The 21163-nt window shown below is 38.3% G+C and overlaps 1 protein-coding gene across 1 annotated transcript in view; it reads left to right on the top strand.

The window, feature by feature from the left end:
• Positions 1–21163, top strand: part of slc23a1 (solute carrier family 23 member 1) — an 87388-nt gene that overhangs the window by 324 nt on the left and 65901 nt on the right. The window contains exons 2-4 of the mRNA XM_060837504.1: positions 4941–5045; positions 13093–13215; positions 17124–17281. Coding sequence (XP_060693487.1) covers positions 4941–5045; positions 13093–13215; positions 17124–17281 — 386 coding nt within the window. The remainder of the gene's footprint in view (positions 1–4940; positions 5046–13092; positions 13216–17123; positions 17282–21163) is intronic.

Here is a 21163-nt window from a genome sequence, read left to right as displayed (position 1 = left end):
AGAAAATACTCCATGATCGAAAAAGAACTATTGAGTTTGCTACTGGCCTTACAGCATTTTAATGTGTATGTTGTGAACAATGTTTCAGAGATGGTTGTGTACATGGATCATAATCCTCTGACATTCTTGGAATGCCTTAAAGACAAGAATATGGTATTGTAGAGTTGGAGGTAAAATATAAGTTTAAGTTAAAGAAGTTGTAGATAGTAACTGTTTTAATGTTCTCAGTTGGACTTAAAAAATAAAATTGTTATTTTTTTTTAAATAGTGGTATATGGTGATAGTTCTTTGCCACTTGAAATTTAACAGATTGCAGTGTGAGGTAAGCTTTTCTGTGTGACTGGCTTAAAATAGCAGAGGGGTTTACCCCGTGTTGTAACAATACATCTTTGCAATGTTTATGGATTTGCACCAGTTTTACTTTTGGAAGAGTCAAGGATGCAGCAAGTTACATGAACATTATCTGCGCGAGGGAACCTTTTGAAAACAAGAGTTCAACGGTCCATCTCCAGGCCTATCCTGCCCCGTACACAGGTCACTTCCATGACCTTTCACCTAATATACACCAATATAGAAACAATGAACCTCATAGTAAGATTTAGACATATAAAAGAAAACCAGTGTCAATCATCTAAACCCTTTGAAAGTTTCAATAGTTAAAACCACTTGAGGTTTTCTAAACAAACATTGTGAAATTGAGACCAGAGATTAGATAGTTCTCAACTGAGCTGGTGCACAATTATTTCATGAGAATGTTGGTTTCCTGGGATAAAATGGGAAACTGGAGGGATGTGGATTGATAGTTGGGAGTGCAAGGTGTGGGGTATGGAGACTGCTTAGGAATGGGGAAAGTGACAGTGCTTTTTTATTTTTATTACAGTTGGGACTGAATCAATTTGAGCTCATTTCAACTGTGCCCCTCCTCAGTTCACAGCCCCTGTAACTGCCTCAGAATCTTCCCTTGGTAAACTGACCTGACTTTGTCTGACAGCTTCTAACCCCGGCATTAGCGATACCACTTTTTGAAGCCATTATTTCTTTGTCGATATGCAAAGCTGGGGAATTTCCCAACTCCCACTCACCTTTGTGTCTATACTTTTATCCCTGGTAAATAAAGGGAAATATGATCACTGAAAATCAGGTGGGTGGTGTGGGAGATCTGTTACTTATTAAATTTGTTCTTATTAAACAGAAAAAAATGTGGGCAGATAGGGTGAGAAATCTCCTTATCTCTTTCCACTAAGTTACACAGCTGCAGATGAGGTTAATCTGATTCTGATTTTTATCATTAACTCTTAGGTAAGTGAATGACATAAAGTTGTGTTTTTTTCTCCAGCTAGCTAATTATTATGTATTCATTCTGTATCCAATATTCTATGGTAATATCATGACTGAATTTAGGTTATGTTATTTTCAGACCTGGTGTTCATCTATGCTTTCAATGTGTTTTAAATTTACTTATTAACATAAGCATTTTTAGTCCATTTTGATTTATTATGTTGACACATGCATACATGCCATAGCTATGGGTTTTTTAAATGTCTCATTCCATATTTTTGACATCCTTCTCATCTTAAGGGGAAGACCAATCTGGATGTTCCCCCCACTTTCTTACCCCAGAGCTTTGTGTGTCTTCAAATAAATGAGGCATGACCCCTATTTGGAATGGTGTACAGTCAGCATAAATTGACCAGCTGAAATGCAGTGGTGCATTTATAATATGCTAGTTACTAGTGAGAGCTAAATTGGCAACATTGACTTATTTCCATTTGAGACAGTTAAAACGTCAAGAATTCTAACTCAGACTGAGTTAAAGTTCAAACGTTCAATCAAGAAGTTAATCTTTTACCAGAAGAGCAAAAATGCAGTTTTCAATTCAAAGTAAAAGCCATAAGTGTTAAAAGGCGTTTTACTGTCTCTTGATTCCTTGTGTCAAGAGGTTGTTTTCAAGAGCATTCCAGAATGAAAGACATTTTAAAGGTAATATATCTCATCTTTTCAGGTGTGCTTGTTTTAAAGTGCCAGCTTAACAAAGTTTTGTTTTTGTTGAAGTAAGTAATGGGTGTTGCAGAAAATCTATTTTGTTTTAAAATAATGTGATTAAAAAATCAGAAAGGAAACTGCAGGCATGCATGTTGTCTTCTTTTGGTAATTTTGTTCTTTATCACTGAACAGTCTGGTAATTGGAAATCTGACTTATGACAAAATAGGTCATGTCTCTTGGATTCCTCCTGTGACCTGTAGGGATAGGACTGTCAATTTCAGAGACAGAAACACTGCCAGATTTTTTTTCCCTGAAGTGACCTTTTTTTTTACTTTGAATATAAAACTAATAATATGAAGAACATAAGAACCAGGAGCAGGAATAGGCCATCTGGCCTGTTGAGCCTACTTCACCATTCAATAAGATCATGGCTGATCTTTTTGTGGATTCAGCTCCACCTACCTGTCTACTCACCAGAACTCTTAATCCATTTACTGTTGAAAAATCGATGTATCTTTGCCTTAAAAATGTTTAATGAAGTAGCCTCAATTGCTTCACTGGGCAGAGAATTCCACAGATTCACAACTGTTTGGGTGAAGACGTTCCTCCTCCACTCAGTCCAAAATCTACTCTCCCTTATTTTGAGGTTATGCTCCATAGTTCTAGTTCTAGTCTAGGTTTCCACCTGCCAGTGGAAACAATCTCCCTGCTTCTATTCTATCCACTCCCTTCATAATTTTATATATTTCTCTATGATTCTCCCATTCATTCTTCTACATTCCAATGAGTGTAGTCCTAATCTTTTCAATCTGTCCTCATAAACCAACCCTCTCAAGTCTGGAATGAAGCTCCTCTGCACCCCCTCCAGTTCCAGTACATCCTTTCTCAAGGAAGGAGTCCAAAACTGTATTAAGTATACCAGGGGTTATCTCACCAGCACCCAATATAGCTGCAGAATAACCTGCCTATTTTTAAACTCCATCCTTCTAGAAATGAAGAATGATATTCCATTTGCTGCCTTAATTACCTGCTGCATCTGCAAATCAATTATTTGTGATTCATGCACAAAGACACCCACGTCCTCTGCACAACAGCTTGCTGCAATTTTTCACTATTTAAATAGTAGTCCATTTTTCTGTTACTTCTACCGAAATGGATTACCTCACATTTACCAACATTGTACTCCATTTGTCAGACCATTGCCCACTCATTTAACCTTTCTATATCCTTCTGGAGAATTTATGTCTTCTGCACACTTCGATATACCATTCATCTTAGTGTCACCTGTGAACTTTGAAGCACTGTCCTTGATCCCCATCTCTAAGTCATCTATGCAAGTTGTAAACAATTGAAGTCCCAGCATCAATCCCTGAGGCAAACCACTAGCCACTGATTGCCAAACAGAAAAACACCCATTTATCCCTATTCTTTGCTTTCTGTTAATTAACCAATCTTGCAACATGCTAATGCATTACCCATAATGCCATGCACCTTTATTTTATGCATCAGCCTTTTATGTGGCAAATTGTCGAATGCCTTTTGGAAATCAATATATACCACATCCAGCGGTATCCTATTGTCTATCACACTCGTAAAGTCTTCAAAGAATTCCAGTAAATTAATTAAACATGATCTGCATGTCATGCTGCATCTGCCTGATAAGACAGCTTCTACATGGATGTCTCAATATTTCTTCCTTAATTATAGATTCAAGCATTTTCCCTAATATGGAAGTTAAGCTAACTTTGTATATTATAATACTGAATTTTTCTGCATGTTTTATTTTGGGGCAACAATTTTAAATTTTCTATGCACTGGATCCATAATCGTTTATGTCATGAGGGATCACTGTATTCTGGGATCATCTTGAACTTGCAGAACTTGGTTTGAAAGCAACTAAGAAGTGGTCAGTATACGTAACAACTTAACATACTTATTCTAAATTTAATTTTTGGGAAGTCTCAATCTTATTATAATTGAGAAATTAAACATTTGCTGTATGCCTTCTTTTGTTAATTTCCCCAAAAATCTGTGAAATTCTTAGGCGACTTGATTGATTGATTATCTTGAGTCTTTTCTTACTAACTGGAAGGTAGGAAAATACCTTCATTAACAGTAATAGGTGACCATGCTGCAATGAAATTACAGGGAAAAGGCTATTGCACATGATGTTGAGGAAATGAATGCTAGGAATAGGAAGGAAGGCTTCATTTTACAATTGTATGTCCAAGCTTCCCCATTGAGGCCAAACATCAATACTACAGCCAAGTAAGTTATGTAAAATGACTTCAATGAAAACAGTGAAAATTCAACTTCTGGAATTAGATATCTTAAACTTGAAAGAGACTTCCACCACTGCAAGTTTGGTTTTTACAATAGTCTTCAGCTTTAAAATAGTTGCCGAAAGACCACAATTGGCAGAAGACCACTTTTAAGATTAACTGCACAGGAAACCTAGGCTGATTAGAAATAGCTAAATTTCTAAATAGTTAGAAAACAAAACTGCAATTCATTAAAATATTAAGATGGGAGTTTGATCAGTTTTGTTTTCAAACAATGCTTCCATCAAACCCTTTTTTTTTACATAATTGCCTAACTATGGGCATTTCTATTTTGATTCATGAGTACAGTTAAATATAAACTACTCAGCATTCCAACCTTTTCAACACACCACATCTATCTAACTTGTGACGCATTTGTAGAAATGTTTTGATCTATCCAAAATCTGTAATGCCTACTATTGCTGTTGTTGTTGCATGTTTCATTGTAATTTTGTTTGTTTTTTTAATTTGGTAACTTAACAAATTGGGTACCTGCTCATAATACAGAAAAATTTTGAAACAAATTAATTGCATAGTAGTCACAATTATATTGCATAAATAGACAGCCGATTTATAACTATAATTTCTCTTTACAAAATTATATCTAAATCATGATCCAATATTTTTTGGTCCAGTATGGAATTCCAAGTCCAGATTACAAAGAAATGTGTGAAATCAGCATAGATGTTGATGAAAGAGTTCATAACAAGGATGACAGAATTCACGATAAAAGTGACATGGTAAGATATAAACTTAACTGTATTCTGGTGCAACACAGGAGGAGGGCATTTGCCCCATTATTCCCATGCAACTATTTTAAGAGTAGCCCAAATGAATCTTTTTCTTATATTGCCCAATTAAATTTAGAAAGTCCCGATAAAATCTGACTCCGCATCCTTTCAATCTTCCAAATTTAACACCCTTCTGGCAGTTAGTTGCTGAATTCTTTTTTTTATCCCATCAAGTTTCTTAACAAAAACCCATAGATTTAAAAATAATTGGTGATCAATCCAATTACCAGAGTGAAATATCTCCCTAGCATTGAGAGAGAAAATGCTGGAAACACTCAGCAGGTCTGCAGGTAAAGAAGCAGTTAACATTTCAGGTCATGATCCTTTATTCATTAGAAATGTTCCATGTATTTGGAAAGGACTCACAGAAAACCAGGGAAAAGGTGGAAGATTTCCTTCCCTAAAGAACTTTAGTGAACTGGATGGGTTTTAAAATCCAGCAGTGATTAGTTTCATAATCACCACAACTAGGGCTAGCTCTGCACTCTGAATTTATTAATGCTTGTATTTTCGATTCCACCAGCTCCTATGATAGGATTTAACTCTGTTTTACCAGAACATTAACCGCCAGTATGCCACCATTTTCCTGAATAACATACATCCTTGCTTGGATGTTGCCATCCTGAGCTATGAATGGAAGGCTCCAAGTTGTCTTTGCAGAAATATTTCCCACTCTTACTGCCTACCATTAATATGCACTGGAATGATATACAAGTTAATATGCAACCTGTTTAGCCACATAAACCATGATTGTCCATCAAGTCCTGGTTTGAACTTAGAAGTCTGATTTTTTTGAGTTTATGCCAAAATTCTTAATTCTTTTTCAATGCTTAGTCTGAGGTCTGTTTATGTATCATTGGTAGAAAATAAACCCTTAGAGAGTCTTAACTGAAGAGAAACAAAGTTTGCACAGCACAATATTGTTTACTTCAAGATAGATATGGGTGCAATTCACATTAACTAGTCAAGGAGGCAGAATCAGAAATTTTCTCACGACATCATGTAACATTGTCTTTGGGTGGAGAAACAATGTGATAGCATCAGATTAGATGGAGCTAAATCAACTCCAACAATAACTCTTCAATAACCATTACCTTGCCTCCTTGAAGTGCTTGCAAGTTAGGAGAAACTGAAAATGGACTAGAAAATCTCAGTTACCAAGGTTTATGAAAGGGAAGAGAGTAGCTAAGGTGAATGTTATTCCCTTGGAAGATGAAACTGGAGAGTTAACAGTGGGGAACACTGAAATGGCAGAAATGCTAAATCAGTTTTCATGGTGGCGGACAGCAAAATATAACTAGTAGGGTGCCACAGGGTTTGGTCCTTGGACCTCAGCTATTTATAATTTATATTAATGACTTGGATACAGGGATAGAAGGTTCTATAGCCAAATTTGTGGACGACATAGTAAATTGTAATGAGGAAATAAGAACCTGAAAAATGGATATAGATAGGTTAGGAGAGTGGGCCAAAATGTGGCAGGTGGAGTTTAACATGGATAATTGTAAGGTCAAAGTGTTTGGTCGAAAAAATGAGAAGGCGATCTATTATCTAAATGAAGAGAGGCTTTGGGGTTCTCCAGTGCAAGGGGTTTGGGTATCCTCATTCATGAGTCACAGAAAACTAGCATGCAGGTACAGAAGATAATAAAAATAAACAAATGGAATGTTGGCTTTTATAGCTAAAGGATTAGTATATAAAAGTAAGGAAATATTATTACATCTATACGAGGCATTGGTGAGACCATACGTAGTGCACGGTTTTGGTCCCCTTACTTGAGGAAAGATGTAGTGGCATTGAAGGCAGTTCACTAGATTGATCCCAGAGATGAGGGGTTTGTTGTATGAAGAGTGACTGAACAGTTTTGGTTTATACTCTCTGGAATTTAGAAGAATGAGGGAAGATCAAATTGAGGTATTCAAGATGATAAAAGGTATTGTTCAAATAGACATGGAACAGATGCTCTTTTGGGGCATTCTAGGATGAAAGATCATAGTCTTAGGATAAGGGGCAGCAAATTTAAACCAGAGTTGAGGAGAAACTAGTTCTCCCAAAGGATTGTAAATCTGTGGAATTCGCAACCCCAAAATGTGGTGGATACTGGGACAGTGAGTTAGTTTAAGGAGAGGTTAGACAGATTTTTAATTGGCAATGGATTAGATTAGATTCCCTACAGTGTGGAAACAGGCCCTTCGGCCCAACAAGTCCACATGACCCTCTGAAGAGTAACCCACCCAGACCCATTTCTCTCTGACTAATGCACCTAACACTACGGGCAATTTAGCATGGCCAATTCACTTGACCTGTACATCTTTGAATTGTGGGAGGAAACCCAAGCAGATACTGGGAGAATGTGTAAGCTCCACACAGACAGTCACACAAGGCTGGAATCGAACCTGAGTCCCTGGCACTGTGAGTCGGCAGTGCTAACCACTGAACCATCACGCCGCTGAAGGGGTATGGAGAGAAGGCAGGAAATTGGGGGTGAGGAGCATATCAGCTGCAAATGTGTTGCTGGTCAAAGCACAGCAGGCCAGGCAGCATCTCAGGAATAGAGAATTCGACGTTTCGAGCATAAGCCCTTCATCAGGAGCATATCAACCATGATCGAATGGCGGAGCAGACTCAATGGCCTAATTCTACTCATATCTCTTATGAACTTGTGAACTTTTTAACAGCTTTGGCAAGGTTCTTGTTGAAACTATTGATTGTAATTGCTTCATGGGGATGAGGGGCTCATCAGGCCTATATTGGGCCAAGCAGCCTCCCAGACCCCAGTGTTATGTCTCCTAATATTGATGGATATTTCTAAGTCCTCTCTGTCTAATTTAGCAGCCTTGTTGAGGCCTGAAAATATTGTTTATGAAACTTGTTCAAAGTTGGATTTATACACACATGAAACAGGTGGGATTTGAACCTGGGTCACTTGGCCCAGAGGTGAGGACACTATCTCTGAGCCACAGGTACCCTTTATCAGGCCTGTACATTTTAATATTGAGCATTGATACCGGGAAAGTAATTGAGTAAGCCATTAATGACTGTAAAGACTGAGCACTTGAGGGAATTTGAGCTAATGACAAATTCACGTTGACTCATGACTAAAGCAACCGAATAGGCTTTTATTTTCGATGTAGCCATATCTGAAGTAGTAGGCTGAAGTATGCAAGGAATAAAACTGAAAATGTAAGAAATTCTCACCTGATCCATCAGTTGAAATAAAAGTAAACATAATGTTTTCAGACAGTCTTCTCACTCCTGTCTACAAACTGCAGGAAGCTGCAAATTATTTATTTGAATGTGTAATGACCTTTCACAATCTTTCTGGACTTCTTATTCATGGAATCTCCAAAGTTACAAATGAACCAAAACGTTTTGTATTGTCCCTTGCAAATGAGGAGACAATAAGTCTTTAGAAAGATTGCTAACTGGGGTATAGTACAGTCACTGTTTCAGTGCAGTATTGTGAGAACGGTGAAGTGCAAGCAGTATCCCACTTTAGATCAGTGCCCATAGTATCTGGTTCAGATTGCTTGAGTTGATGGCTGGCTTAACATGTCACCCCACTCTGGTTTACCTCTGTGAGGCAAGATTACTGTAAGATATACAAGTAGCAAGAGGTCATTCAGCTCATAGAGTCTGCTTCACCATTTATTGAAATCATGAATGATCTACTGATCCTACTTTATCCCCATAACACCTGATTCCCTTACTGATTGAAACTATGACTGGCTCAGCTTTAAATATACATAATGATTCAGCTTTGATAGCCATCTATAGAAAATAATTCTACAGATGTTATTTTGGAAAATGTAGGGGTGATGAACTTTCAAGGGAATGTACCACGATCAGCCAAGTTTCTGGTATCAAGACTGTCTCTAATGTAATGAGGGGTACATTGGGTTCCAAGCGATTGATTGCGATAGGGGACTCTCTAGTCAGGGTCATAGACTCATGTTTCTGCAGCCAGCAGTGAAAAATCAGAAAGGTGTGTTGCTTCCCTGGTGCCAGGATCAAGGATGTCTCAGAGAGGGTGCAGAATGTTCTTAAAGGGAAGAGGGACCAGCAGGAAGTCTGGTACATATTGGTACCAACATCATAGGAAGGGAAAAGGATGAGATTCCGTAAGGAGAATATAGAAAGTTAGGCAGGTATTTAAAAAGGAGGTCCTTGAGGGTAGTAATATCTTGATTACTCCTAGTGCTATGAGCTAATGAGGGTAGGAATAGGAGGATAGAATAGATGAAAGTATGTCTGAAGAGCTGGTGTATGGGAGAAGGATTCACATTTTTGGATCATTGAAAGGTTTGAGACTGGTACAGTTGAGAAAAGAAGTGAGTCAAACAGACAAGGCTGTAGTCAAACACTCAAAGCAGAGAACAAGGTAGGACTGGTAAAATAAACTTCATTATTTCAATACAAGGAGCCTAACAGGAACATAGATGAAATCAGGGTTGGTTAGGAATGTGGGACTGGGATATCATAGCAATTACAGAAACATGGATCAGAGATGGACAGGACTGGCAGCTTAATGTTCCAGGATACTAATGCTACAGGAAGGATAGAAAGGGAGGCAAGCGAGGAGGGAGAGTGGTATTTTTGATAAGGGATAGCATTACATCTGTACTGAGGGAGGATGTTCCCAGAAATACATTCAGGGAAGTTATTTGGGTGGAAGTGAGAAGTAAGAAAGGGATGATCACTTTACTGGGATTGTATTATAGATCTCCTGATAGTCAGCAGGAAATTGAGAAACAACTTTGTAAGGAGATTTCAGTTGTGTCTAAGAATAATAAGGTGGTTATGGTAGGAGATTTTAACATTGCAAACATAGACTGGGATTGCCATAGTGTTAAGGGTTTAGATGGAGTGGAATTTACTAACAGTGTACAAGAAAATTTTCTGATCCAGTATGTGCATGTACCTACTAGAGAAGGTGCAAAACTTGACTTACTCTTGGGAAATAAGGCAGGGCAGGTGACTGAGGTGTCAGTGGGGGAGCACATTGGGGCCATAATTCTATTGATTTTAAAATAGGTTCAATCTCATGGAATACAGGGAGAACTAGCACATGGATGCAGAACTGGCTCGAAAGTAGAAGACAGAAGCTGGTGATTAAAGTTTGTTTTTCTGACTGAAGGCCTGTGACCAGTGGAGTGCCACAAGGATCAGTGCAGGGTTCACTACTTTTCATCATTTATATAAATGAAATGGAAGTGAGCATAAAAGATATAGTGGGTAAATTTGCAGATGACACCAAAATTGGAGGTGTAGTGGACAGCGAAGAAGGTTACCTCAGATTACAACAGGATCTGGACCAGATCCTGGGTCAATGGGCTGCGGAGTGGCAGATAGAGAATTTAGATAAATGTGAGGTGCTGCATTTTGGAAAGTAAATCTTAGCAGGACTTATATAAGGATCTAGGGAGTATTGCTGAACAAAGAGACCTTGAAGAGCAGGTTCATAGCTACTTGAAAGTAGAGTCGTAGGTAGATAGGATAGTGAAGAAGGTGTTTGGTATGCTTTTCTTTATTAGTCAGAGCATTAAGGACCGGAGTTAGGAGGTCGTGTTGCTGCAGTACAGGGCATTAGTTAGGACACTTTTGGAATATTGCGTGCAATTCTGGTCTCCTTCCTGTCGGAAGGATGTTGTAAAACTAGAAAGGGTTCAGAAAAGATTTACAAGGACGTTGCCAGGGTTGGAGGATTTGAGCTATTGGGAGAGGTTGAACAGGCTGAGGCTGTTTTTCCTTGAGTGTGGAAGGCTGAGGGGTGACCTCATAGAGGTTTATAAAATCATGAGTGGCAAGGATAGGGTAAATAGACCTGGGGTTGGGGACTCCAGGACTAGAGGGCATAGGTTTAGGGTGAGAGGGGAAAGATATAAAAGGGACCTAAGGGGCAACTTTTTCACATAGAGGATGGTGCATGTATGGAATGAGCTGCCAGAGGAAGTGGTGGAGACTGGTACAATTGCAACATTTAAAAGGCATCTGGATGCATATATGAATAGGAAGGGTTGAGAGCAATATGAGCTAAGTGCTGGCAAATGGCAGATTAGGTTGGGATATCTGGTCAGAATGGATGAGTTGGACAGAAGGATCTGTTTCTGTGCTGTATATCTTGATGACTCTAAACCAAGATGCATTATCCTCAGTGGGGAATTTTTTTTCTCCTATGTCTACAATGTGAAAAACCTTTTTCTGTGATTATGCTGTCTGGTCCTGGACTCTTCCACAAGGGGAAACAATTCTCCTGCATCCACCCTGTCATGTCTCAGAATCTTGTAATTTTATGAAGTCATCTTTCATTCTTCTGCATTATAATGAGCACAAGCTCAACCTCTCTTCATCACGTTAGCCTCATTAACCTTTTCTGGACTATCTCTTATGTTAGGGTATCTCTTCTTAGATAAGGGGCATAAAATGTTCAGTTTCCAGCTGAGGTTTGATTAGTCCTTTGTATAGTTTAAACAAGACTTCCCTTCTTTTATGTTCCACTCCATTTATCTTCTCCATTACCTACAGAACCAAGATGCTAGCTTTCTGCAATTCATACGCAAGGATTCTGAAATCCCTCTGCTGTAGATTTCTGCAGTCTTTTTCAATTCAAGTAATATTCAGCTCCTCTTTCCTTCTGTCAAAGCACATAACTTTATGCTGTTTCACATGATTTTCTATCTGCCAAATATTTACACATGCTTTATCTGTCTATATCCTTCTGCAGATTATCATCCAGACCATATGCCTCTCTGTGTATTTTTATGTCATCTGCAAACTTGGCTTTAGTACATTTCATTTTCCTCATACAAACTATTAATATATATTTTCAATAACTGTGGCCGAATACTGATCCTTGTGGCACAGCACTAGTTACAAGCTGCCATCTTTAAAATGCCCCTCCCTTTATCACAGCCCTCTGTTTACTATTAGTTGGCCAATCCTCTTTCTATGTGAGGATATTACATCCAATACCATGGACATCTCTTTATCCTATTAAGTAGCTTAATGTGTCAAACTATTATTGAATGCCTTCTGAATATCTAAATGTATCACATGCACTATTACCCCTTTACCGTCCTGCTCATTTCCTCCACAAAGAATTCTCATAAATTTATTAGGCATGATATTTCTTTCATGAAGCAACATTGATTCTGATTGATCATATTACATATTTCCAAATGTTTTGTTATTGCAACCTTTATTTTAAAATCTAACATTTTCCCCACAACTGAGGTAAAGCTAATTGGCCTAGATTTAGCTGATTTTAGTCCACTTCCCTTTTTGAATAAGTGTTTATGTTGGAAGTTTTCCAATCATCTGGGATTTTTCCAGAACCTAAGGATTCTCAGATTTATTACCCGTGTGTCTACTATCTCTGAAGTTTTTTTTATTATTATCCTAGGATACAAGACAACGGGTCCAGGGAACATTTGGTCTTTAGCCCCATTAGTTTCCCTAGTATTTCTTTGCTAGTGAAAGATATTGTATTTTTTATATATTTTTTCTCCTCCATTTTGTCATTGATTATTTAGTATGTTTGGAATGCTGTTGGTGTCTCCTAAGATGAAGACTGATGTAAAATATTAATTCAACTTCCCGAGCATTTCTTGCTTCCTCATTCTCATGTCCTCAGCCTTGTTCTCTGAGGGGCCCAAGATATTAATTGCATATTTGCTGATTTGTCCACTCATCCCAATTGAATAACCGCCTAACTTTTAGCATTTTGGCTCTGATTTGAAGAATGCTGGCGAGGCTTAGAATCATAACCCTGCAATAAGATGCTCATTCAGGAAGGGTGGGACAAATGAAATGTTACATCAAGCAAATTACATTTTTAACATATTCTATGTAAGAATTTTTTAAATGCAACTTACTTTAATGTTACAGCTGTTAACAAGTTTCATATCTAGTCATGCTACAATGCTTTACTATCAATTATGACTTTACAATAACATGGTTTCGACTGACAGGATATTACATTATTATTGTTTCTCAGGACTCTGCAGCTAAAGTAAATGATCCAGTGCAATCCACTCATCCTAAAAGTAGAAGTTTTGATATGATCTACAAAATAGAGGACGTTCCTCCCTGGTACCTTTGCATTTTGCTTGGATTTCAGGTATTTGCTGTTTTATTTGCATGTGTGACATTTTTAATTGCGAAATACTTAAACACATTACAACTTTATAAGAGTAGTTGCTAAACAAAATACTTACTCTGTATAAGAAGCACAATGAGTCTTTTTACACAAAAACAGAAATTGCTGGAGAAACTCAGCAGGCTTGGCGATATCTAGGAAAGAAAGCAGAATCAATGTTTTGGGTCCAGAGACTCAAATCCATTTTATGTATGGATCTCTGTTTTAGATGCTTCCTATGGGCCCTGTACGCTTGTTTTAGAATATCCATTTTTTTTGTCAGTGGAGACACACTCCATATGATTTGTTCTGTTACAATCTTATGAAAATTTCAGCAGGAGTTTTTATTTTGTTTAAAGCTACATAAGCTGGATTTGGCTTTTCAGTCACATTAGACTTCTTTGAATTTTCTCCAGCGTATTTTGTTGCCTGATATTTTTATCCTGAAATAGCTATACTTTATGCCTTTCATTGAAGAATTCCTAAATGCTGACAGAATTAAGCTATTTTCTCCTGTGGATGTTATATCGCTAGCATCATCTATCTGCAAGGACAGGAAATGGAAGTGATATAGCAACCATTTAAAACTCTTAGATTTCTGAGGTTCTGGTGTTGCAAGCCAATACAAACACATTGCCCTGTCAAGCAGGAGTTTAAGGAATAACGTGAATTCAATACCTTTGTCACTTCAAGCAAACCCTTGGGGATAGATGGTGATTTGAGGTGAGCTGTCATATCAAGAGGGATATTGGAAGCAAATTAATTTAGCCTTGTCTATTTGTACATTTAGCATGGTACTGAGAGATTTGGCAGCCTGCTCTCCTTTCAATCGAACATATGTTATATTACTGTTGCAAAAAGACAGTATGGTCAACATGATATCCACTGGCAGCTGTCGCTTCTTTATTTGAATCTTCATCCCTAGTCTTTTAAGGGAAGCATTGTGAAAATTCCTGGGTATTTTTGTGAATTATTTTAGCTTACATCTCAATTACTTTCATTAATGCTTTCTTAAAATTGTGTGAGAAGGAGTGAAATTGCTCCTGTCTTCACAAACTCCCCGGTTACATACAACAATGACCAATGGACTGAATCTTGCATGATTATGCCTAAGTGGGATTTGCATCTTCTTTTTGGGAAGGGGCGTGGAATTTATTCACCATGGAGCCAACTAAATTTTCTTGCTGCATGCAGCACTGAATTAATATAGACCTGGCATCTTCGGCTGAGAGGACAAAGTGCCACACACAATCAATAAAAGGCAGGGATGCTGTGAGCATCCAGCTAGACTCAATTGGCAGTGGTATGACAGCAAGTGGAGAACTGAGATGCAACTTGGTCCAGTCCATTAGCAGGCGGTCCCTGGTTCTGAACGAGTTCTATTCTTGAGTCTGTATGCAAGTCAGAACACGATCAGGACAATGTAAAATAACTATTTATAAGTACAGGAAGTGTTTGCAACTCAGATCTGTAAAATTACATTCCTGTATATGATTTTATTCATAACTCAGATAGAAGTAAATTGGAGACCCCTAGTAATTACCATTCTAGTACTGAAGTGCAAAAGTGCATTGTACATGGTTCGGTTTTGTGCCATGAAGTTTCTTGGAAGCTGCCACAGGTCAGATGCCAATGACTGTGGATATGGATTACATGTGCCTGGTAACCATGAATGGTGCCTTGAAGTGTTGGTGGCTGCTGTCCAACATGGAGGTTGTTCAGAGCACTTGGCATGCTGAAGTCGCCAGCTACTCGCTCTGGTTTCTGCCAAGATTTCTCAATGCCTTGCTTTTTTGGCACATTTGGTAATGTGTAGCTGAATATTAATGAGGCTAATTGAGTCATTAAGGCATTTAACAACCTGTAATCCAACTTGTTAGGCAACTCATCACTGCCTGGTGAGCAACTTGCCATGCCACTCATCAAAAGTATAAAAAATGACATGAGAGTCACAATGCCAAGAGAGGCCTTATCATAATTCTTGTGTTGTTCTGCCATAAATCTCATTATATTTCACACTAATTGAACTCTATAAAATTCCTCCCAATATTCCTTTTATAGCATGCAGCCAGACTATTCCCAAATTAAAATGTAGTTACCTTTTTAAAATCAGAATGATGAGCCAATTAAGAGGTTTTCTTGAGAGAAAGCACCATTTTATTACCTGAAAAACTGACTGGTAGAAATAATGAAGTTGTGACAGCAAGCAAAGATAAAATGAGTTAGTGTCCAGTATAAAAAGAAAGCTGAAAGGAGTATACAATTTAAGGTCCTGAAGTATTTGTGAGGTATAGGGTTTTAGCCTGAGACCATGGTTGTTTGATTGATACCTTTAAATCATCAGGAACCATGAATATTGCAGGTATCCTTTTTTTAATCCTCTGTTCTGATGTTTCTCTCCCATCAGTGCAGTCACCAGATGCTTTTCCTGCTTGAAGCAGAAGAACTGATTCTCACTCCCTTGCTGGTTCTAGTGTTGAAAATCCATCACTCCTTTCTACTACAGGCATTTGTTTCAAATACAAGTTTGTTTTTCCATCCTATCTGTGGAATTTTGTTTATGTTTGCTAATTGTGTACAAAGTTTAGACTTCAATATGTGAAAATTCCCATCAAGGTATAATTCTAAATGTTCAAACAGTCATTTTGAGCCTTGAGTTAAGCTATTACAGACTTAATCTTACAAACATATGCTGAGAGAAATTCTTTGCAAACTCTACCAAGATTTCTGCTTATACAGTCTGAATGCCAATTTATGATCTTAGTTCCCATATTTCATTCAATGTCTTTATAGTTCTCTTGTCATTGACCACCTTAACACTTATATCAGACATTCTTATCAATATTTCCTATGCATGCTTTGAATATATCTTTCATCTCATTCATGTGAGACATCTGTTGTCACCATGAAGCTAATGATCTCTCCTTATTCCCTTGTCCCTGGAGCGTCGGAGGGTGAGGGGTGACCTTATAGAGGTTTATAAAATCACAAGGGGCATGGATAGGGTAAATATACAAGGTCTTTTCCCTGGGGTCAGGGAGTCCAGATTTAGAGGGCGTAGGTTTAGGGTGAGAGGGGAAAGATATAAAAGAGACCTATGGGGCAACATTTTCATTCAGAGGGTGGTATGTATATGGAATGGGCTGTCAGAGGAAGTGGTGGAGGCTAGTACAATTGCAACATTGCTGGGTATATGAATAGAAAGTGTTTGGAGGGATATAAGCCAGGTGCTGGCAAGTGGGACTAGATTGGGTTGGGATATCTGGTCGGCATGGATAAGTAGGACCGAAGGGTCTGTTTCCGCGCTGTATATCTCTTAAGACTGTCTATCACTATCATCCTAAGACTGCTAATTCATGCTGACATAGTCATCAAGTTTTTCAACTTGCATTCTTAGCCATTCCTATGGGAACCTAGCTACACATGCCTATGATATTAGCTACATTGCCCATCATGATTAAACAAAGTGCTCATAGCTTTTGAATAGACAAATGTAGTCATTTGTATGTATTTTAAATGTCAATCTTAAGCCAGTCTCTCACTTAAGCATAAATCAAAATGGGAGAATGAAGTCTTTTGATGAGGTGAATTGTCTTACAATAAAAAATATTCATTTCAGTTCACAAAGTTTTATTTACTTTATGTTGGTTTCATTAAGCTTTTCGTATGATTAGGTGATTATTGTGGCCATTTTAAGTCAATGGTTTATCCCTTTTCCTTTTAAAACATTTCTGTCTATGGAAGTCCCAAGTGCTAAAATCAGACAATGGTATTTGAAAATCAACAGACAATATATCAACATAATGATGACAATCTGAAGTAATTTTGTTTGTTCAATCACCTGGGTGAAAAACAAATAAAGATAATTTTTTTTAACTTTGGCTTTCCAGCACTATTTAACTTGTTTTAGTGGGACCATAGCTGTACCTTTCCTTCTGGCTGAAGCACTCTGTGTTGCAAAAGATCAGCACACAGTCAGTCAGCTGATCGGTACCATCTTCACATGTGTAGGAATTACAACTCTTATTCAGACAACATTTGGATGCAGGTTTGTAACATTCATGATTATACATATAATGTAATATCTTTGTTTGTTTTAAAATCTCAATGTTTGTACTCTACTTCTGTTAATTTATAAAATTGGAGAAAATTCATGAAAGAATACATTAACGAAAGAATACAAGAATACTTGTGGGTGCTATCTGTCTGGACTTCCAAAAGGCCTTTGATAAGGTGCCTCACGGGAGGCTGCTGAGTAAGGCAAGGGTTCATGGTGTTCGAGGTGAGCTACTGGCATGGATTGAGCCTTGGCTGTCTAACAGAAGACGAAGAGTTGGGATAAAAGGTTCTTTTTCGGAATGGCAGCTGGTGACAAGTGGGGTCCCGCAGGGTTCAGTGTTGGGGCCGCAGCTGTTCACTTTATATATTAATGATCTGGATGAAGGGACTGGGGGCATTCTGGTGAGGCTCACCAATGATATGAAGTTAAGTGGGCAGACAGCTAGTACTGAGGAGGTGGGTAGGCTGCAGAAATATTTAGACAGTTTAGGAGAGTGGTCCAGGAAATGGCTGATGAAGTTCAACAAAAACTAGTGCAAGGTGTTGCACTTTAGAAAAAGAATACAGGCATGGACTATTTTTTAAACAGTGAGAAAATTCATAAAGCCAAAGTACAAATGGATCTGGGAGTGCTCGTCCAGGATTCTCTAAAGGTTGATTTGCAGGTTGAGTCCGTGATTAAGAAAGCAAATGTAATGTCTTTTATCTCGAGGGTTGGAATATAAAAGCAGCCATGTGCTTCTGAGATTTTATAAAACTCCAGTTAGGCTCCATTTAGAATACTGTGTCCAATTTTGGGCCCCATAACTCAGGAAGGACATACTGGCACCGGAGTTGTCCAGTGGAGATTCACACAGATGATCAGCTTTAACATATGATGATCAGCTGCTGGTCCTGGGATTGTATTCATTAGAATTTAGAAGGTTAGGGGGAGATCTAAAAGAATCTTACCAGATAATGCATGGCTTAGAAAGGATGGATGCTGGGATGATGTTTCCATTGAGCGGGAGAGTAGAACCCGTGGGCACATCCCTAAAAATAGAAGGGGTCAATTTAGAATGGAAATGAGGAGACATTTCTTCAGCCTGAGAGTGGTTGGCCGTTGGAATTCATTGCCATAGAGCGCAGTGGAGGCTGGGATGATGGGTGTCTTCAAGGCAGAGATTGATAAATTCTTGATCTCGTAAGGAATTAAGGGCTCCAGGGAGAGTATGGGTAAGTGGAATTGAACTGCCCATCAGCCATGGTTTAATGGTGGAGTAGACCCGATGGACCGAATGGCCTTGCTTATACTTCTATGGCTTATGGTCTTATGGTCTTATTTTTAGCAGATATTTAAGCAATAATACACTTGGATTCTTAATGATCATTTTAATTATGAGACACAGGTTTTGAGATGTTATTGGAGTTGTTTTTCATTAATAACCACACAGCAACACTGTATTTTATTCTTCTATTTGTTTGATAATTCGGTGAGCTGCTTCCAGGGCAACAGTTTACTGTTGCAGAATCTAGTCATTCTTTTTAGAATCTTCTGCCTGACAAATCTTATAAGAATAAGTTTGCATTCATGTTGGAATTCTGGATATCCTACAGCATTGTATAAACAAAACATTACTCTTCAATTGTAGTCAGTACCTCTTTGTGTGTTGACAGGAGACTTATGATTTCCTGGTCACTGTTTTTTCTTTTTAATTAGAAGTACTAAAAGTCAATTGAGCATCCATTTGTTGTTTACGTATGCCTACATCCCCAGTTTGGACAGTTGTGTTATGATTCCAGAGTTTACCATCAAATTTAAGTCACGGTTTGGTTGTAGATCAGTCACATTTTTTAAGTCCACGAAGAATGAAAACGCACAAAATCTGAAGAGAATAAAGGCCCAAGATTCTGAGGTTTTGAGCAAACAGTGAGAAGTTCTGTATTAATGTTCTAACTTTACAATATTCATGAAATTTATTTCCAATATCCAGAATATGCCTAAGGTAAAACCTGTAACAGACACTTTTGTGATTCAGCACTTCAGAGTATATCAAGTAGCAAATACAATCAAATGGATCCCAAGGATTGCTCAGCAACCCCTACCCTCAACATCAAACATTAATGACATTGTATCATTTAATCTCATTCAAAACTTATCTTCTCAAAAATCTACCTGTTGTCTTTCTTAAATACTTTCGATATTTAAAATTCCCTGACACCGCTATAATTACTTACCTCGTTTTAACTCTATTGAATATTTAAGTGAAACCCATTAGTTAGAATGTAGCTTTGTTTTCCTTTGTGTCTTCATATGGTATCTAACCATCAAATTGCAGGCATCAGACAAAAAGAAAAAGCACTTCACCAGTTTCCTCATTTCCCCTTCCCCCACCTCACCCCAGTTCCAACTTCACCAGTTTCTTCATTTCCCCTTCACCCCACCTCACCCCATTTCCGACCTTCCAGCTCAGCACCGTCCCCATGACCTGTCCTACCTGCCTATCTTCCTTTCCACCTATCCACTCCACCCTCCTCTCTGACCTATCACCTCCATCTCCACCCCCATTCACCTATTATACTCTATGCTACTTTCTCCCTACTCCCACCTACCTCTCATTAATCTCTCCATCCTGGAGGCTTCCTGCCTCTATTTCTGATGAAGAGCTTTTGCCCGAAATGTTGATTTTCCTGCTCCTCGGATGCTGCCTGACCTGCTGTGCTTTTCCAGCACAACTCTAATCTAGGCTCTGGTTTCCAGCATCTGCAGTCCTTGTTTTTACCTAAAAAGAAAAAGCAGTTATACACCAATAAATACAAAACACAGAAGAGTGTTTTGTGAAACATTATACTTAAGGATTTGTTTTCTCAGTTGTTGCATGACCAGTGGAAATATTAATGTCAGCTGAGTCAGCAATTACAGCAATTCCCCTCAGGGTGAAGGAAGAAAGGGCAAGAAGAAGAAAGGTCTGCATTTATATTGCTTTTCATGCTCCAAGTGCAGCATTTTTGTTATTAAGCTGTCATTACTAATTATATCCATCTTGTAGGGAAGGGTAGCATGTATTTGCTCCCATGTTGTTACTGTGATAGCTTAGGCACCTCGAAGTTTGCAGATGTTAAGAGAAATTAAGGCTTTAAGCACTACACTGCATCTGAAAGAACTGATATATCTGCAGTACCCAAATTAGAATCCTTTTTTTTCTTATCATTAGTTATGATATCTGCATACCAAAAATCATCCTGTAGGCCTAACACTAACCCACCATCAAAAAAATAATTCTTTATCTTGTCCCTGGAACTTCTACTTTTCAGATAGTTGCAGATTAAACAGGTCTATTCTTAATATTTTATTTCAGATGAAATCTCCTTCTCTGGCTGCTTCAGCAAATTGATTAAAAATGGGCTTTATCGAGGCATGTAGGAAACTTTTGGAATCCTAATTCACAGCTTCCCTGTGGGTGGCATGGTGGCTCACAGTGCCAGGGACTCAGGTTCGATTCCCACCTTGGACAATTGTCTGTGTGGAGTTTGCACATTCTCCCTGTGTCCGTGTAAGTTTCCTCGTACAATCCAAAGATGTGCAGGTCAGATGAATTGGCCATGCTAAATTGCCCATGGTGTTAGGTAATAGTCAGGAGTAAATGTCGGGGAATGGGTCTGGATAGGTTACTGTTCCAAGGGTCAGTGTGGAATTGTTGGGCTGAGGGGCCTGTTTTCACACTGTAGGGAATCTAATCTGAATTTATTGTTTCTCCTATAGCCAGTGATTCAGGTAAATTAAAATTCGGCCCAAACATCTCATTAGCACTTACATTCTTTCTTACAGTTCAAACTTGCAGTATTTTTTTCATAATATTTTTGTGGTGCTTAAGATTGACATTTGCAGGCC

Source organism: Hemiscyllium ocellatum, chromosome 16 (genome assembly GCF_020745735.1).
Source record: "Hemiscyllium ocellatum isolate sHemOce1 chromosome 16, sHemOce1.pat.X.cur, whole genome shotgun sequence".
NCBI classification, from domain to species: Eukaryota; Metazoa; Chordata; class Chondrichthyes; order Orectolobiformes; family Hemiscylliidae; genus Hemiscyllium; species Hemiscyllium ocellatum.
Note: the sequence above shows the minus strand (reverse complement) of the source record. Positions and strands in the feature narration are given on the sequence as shown.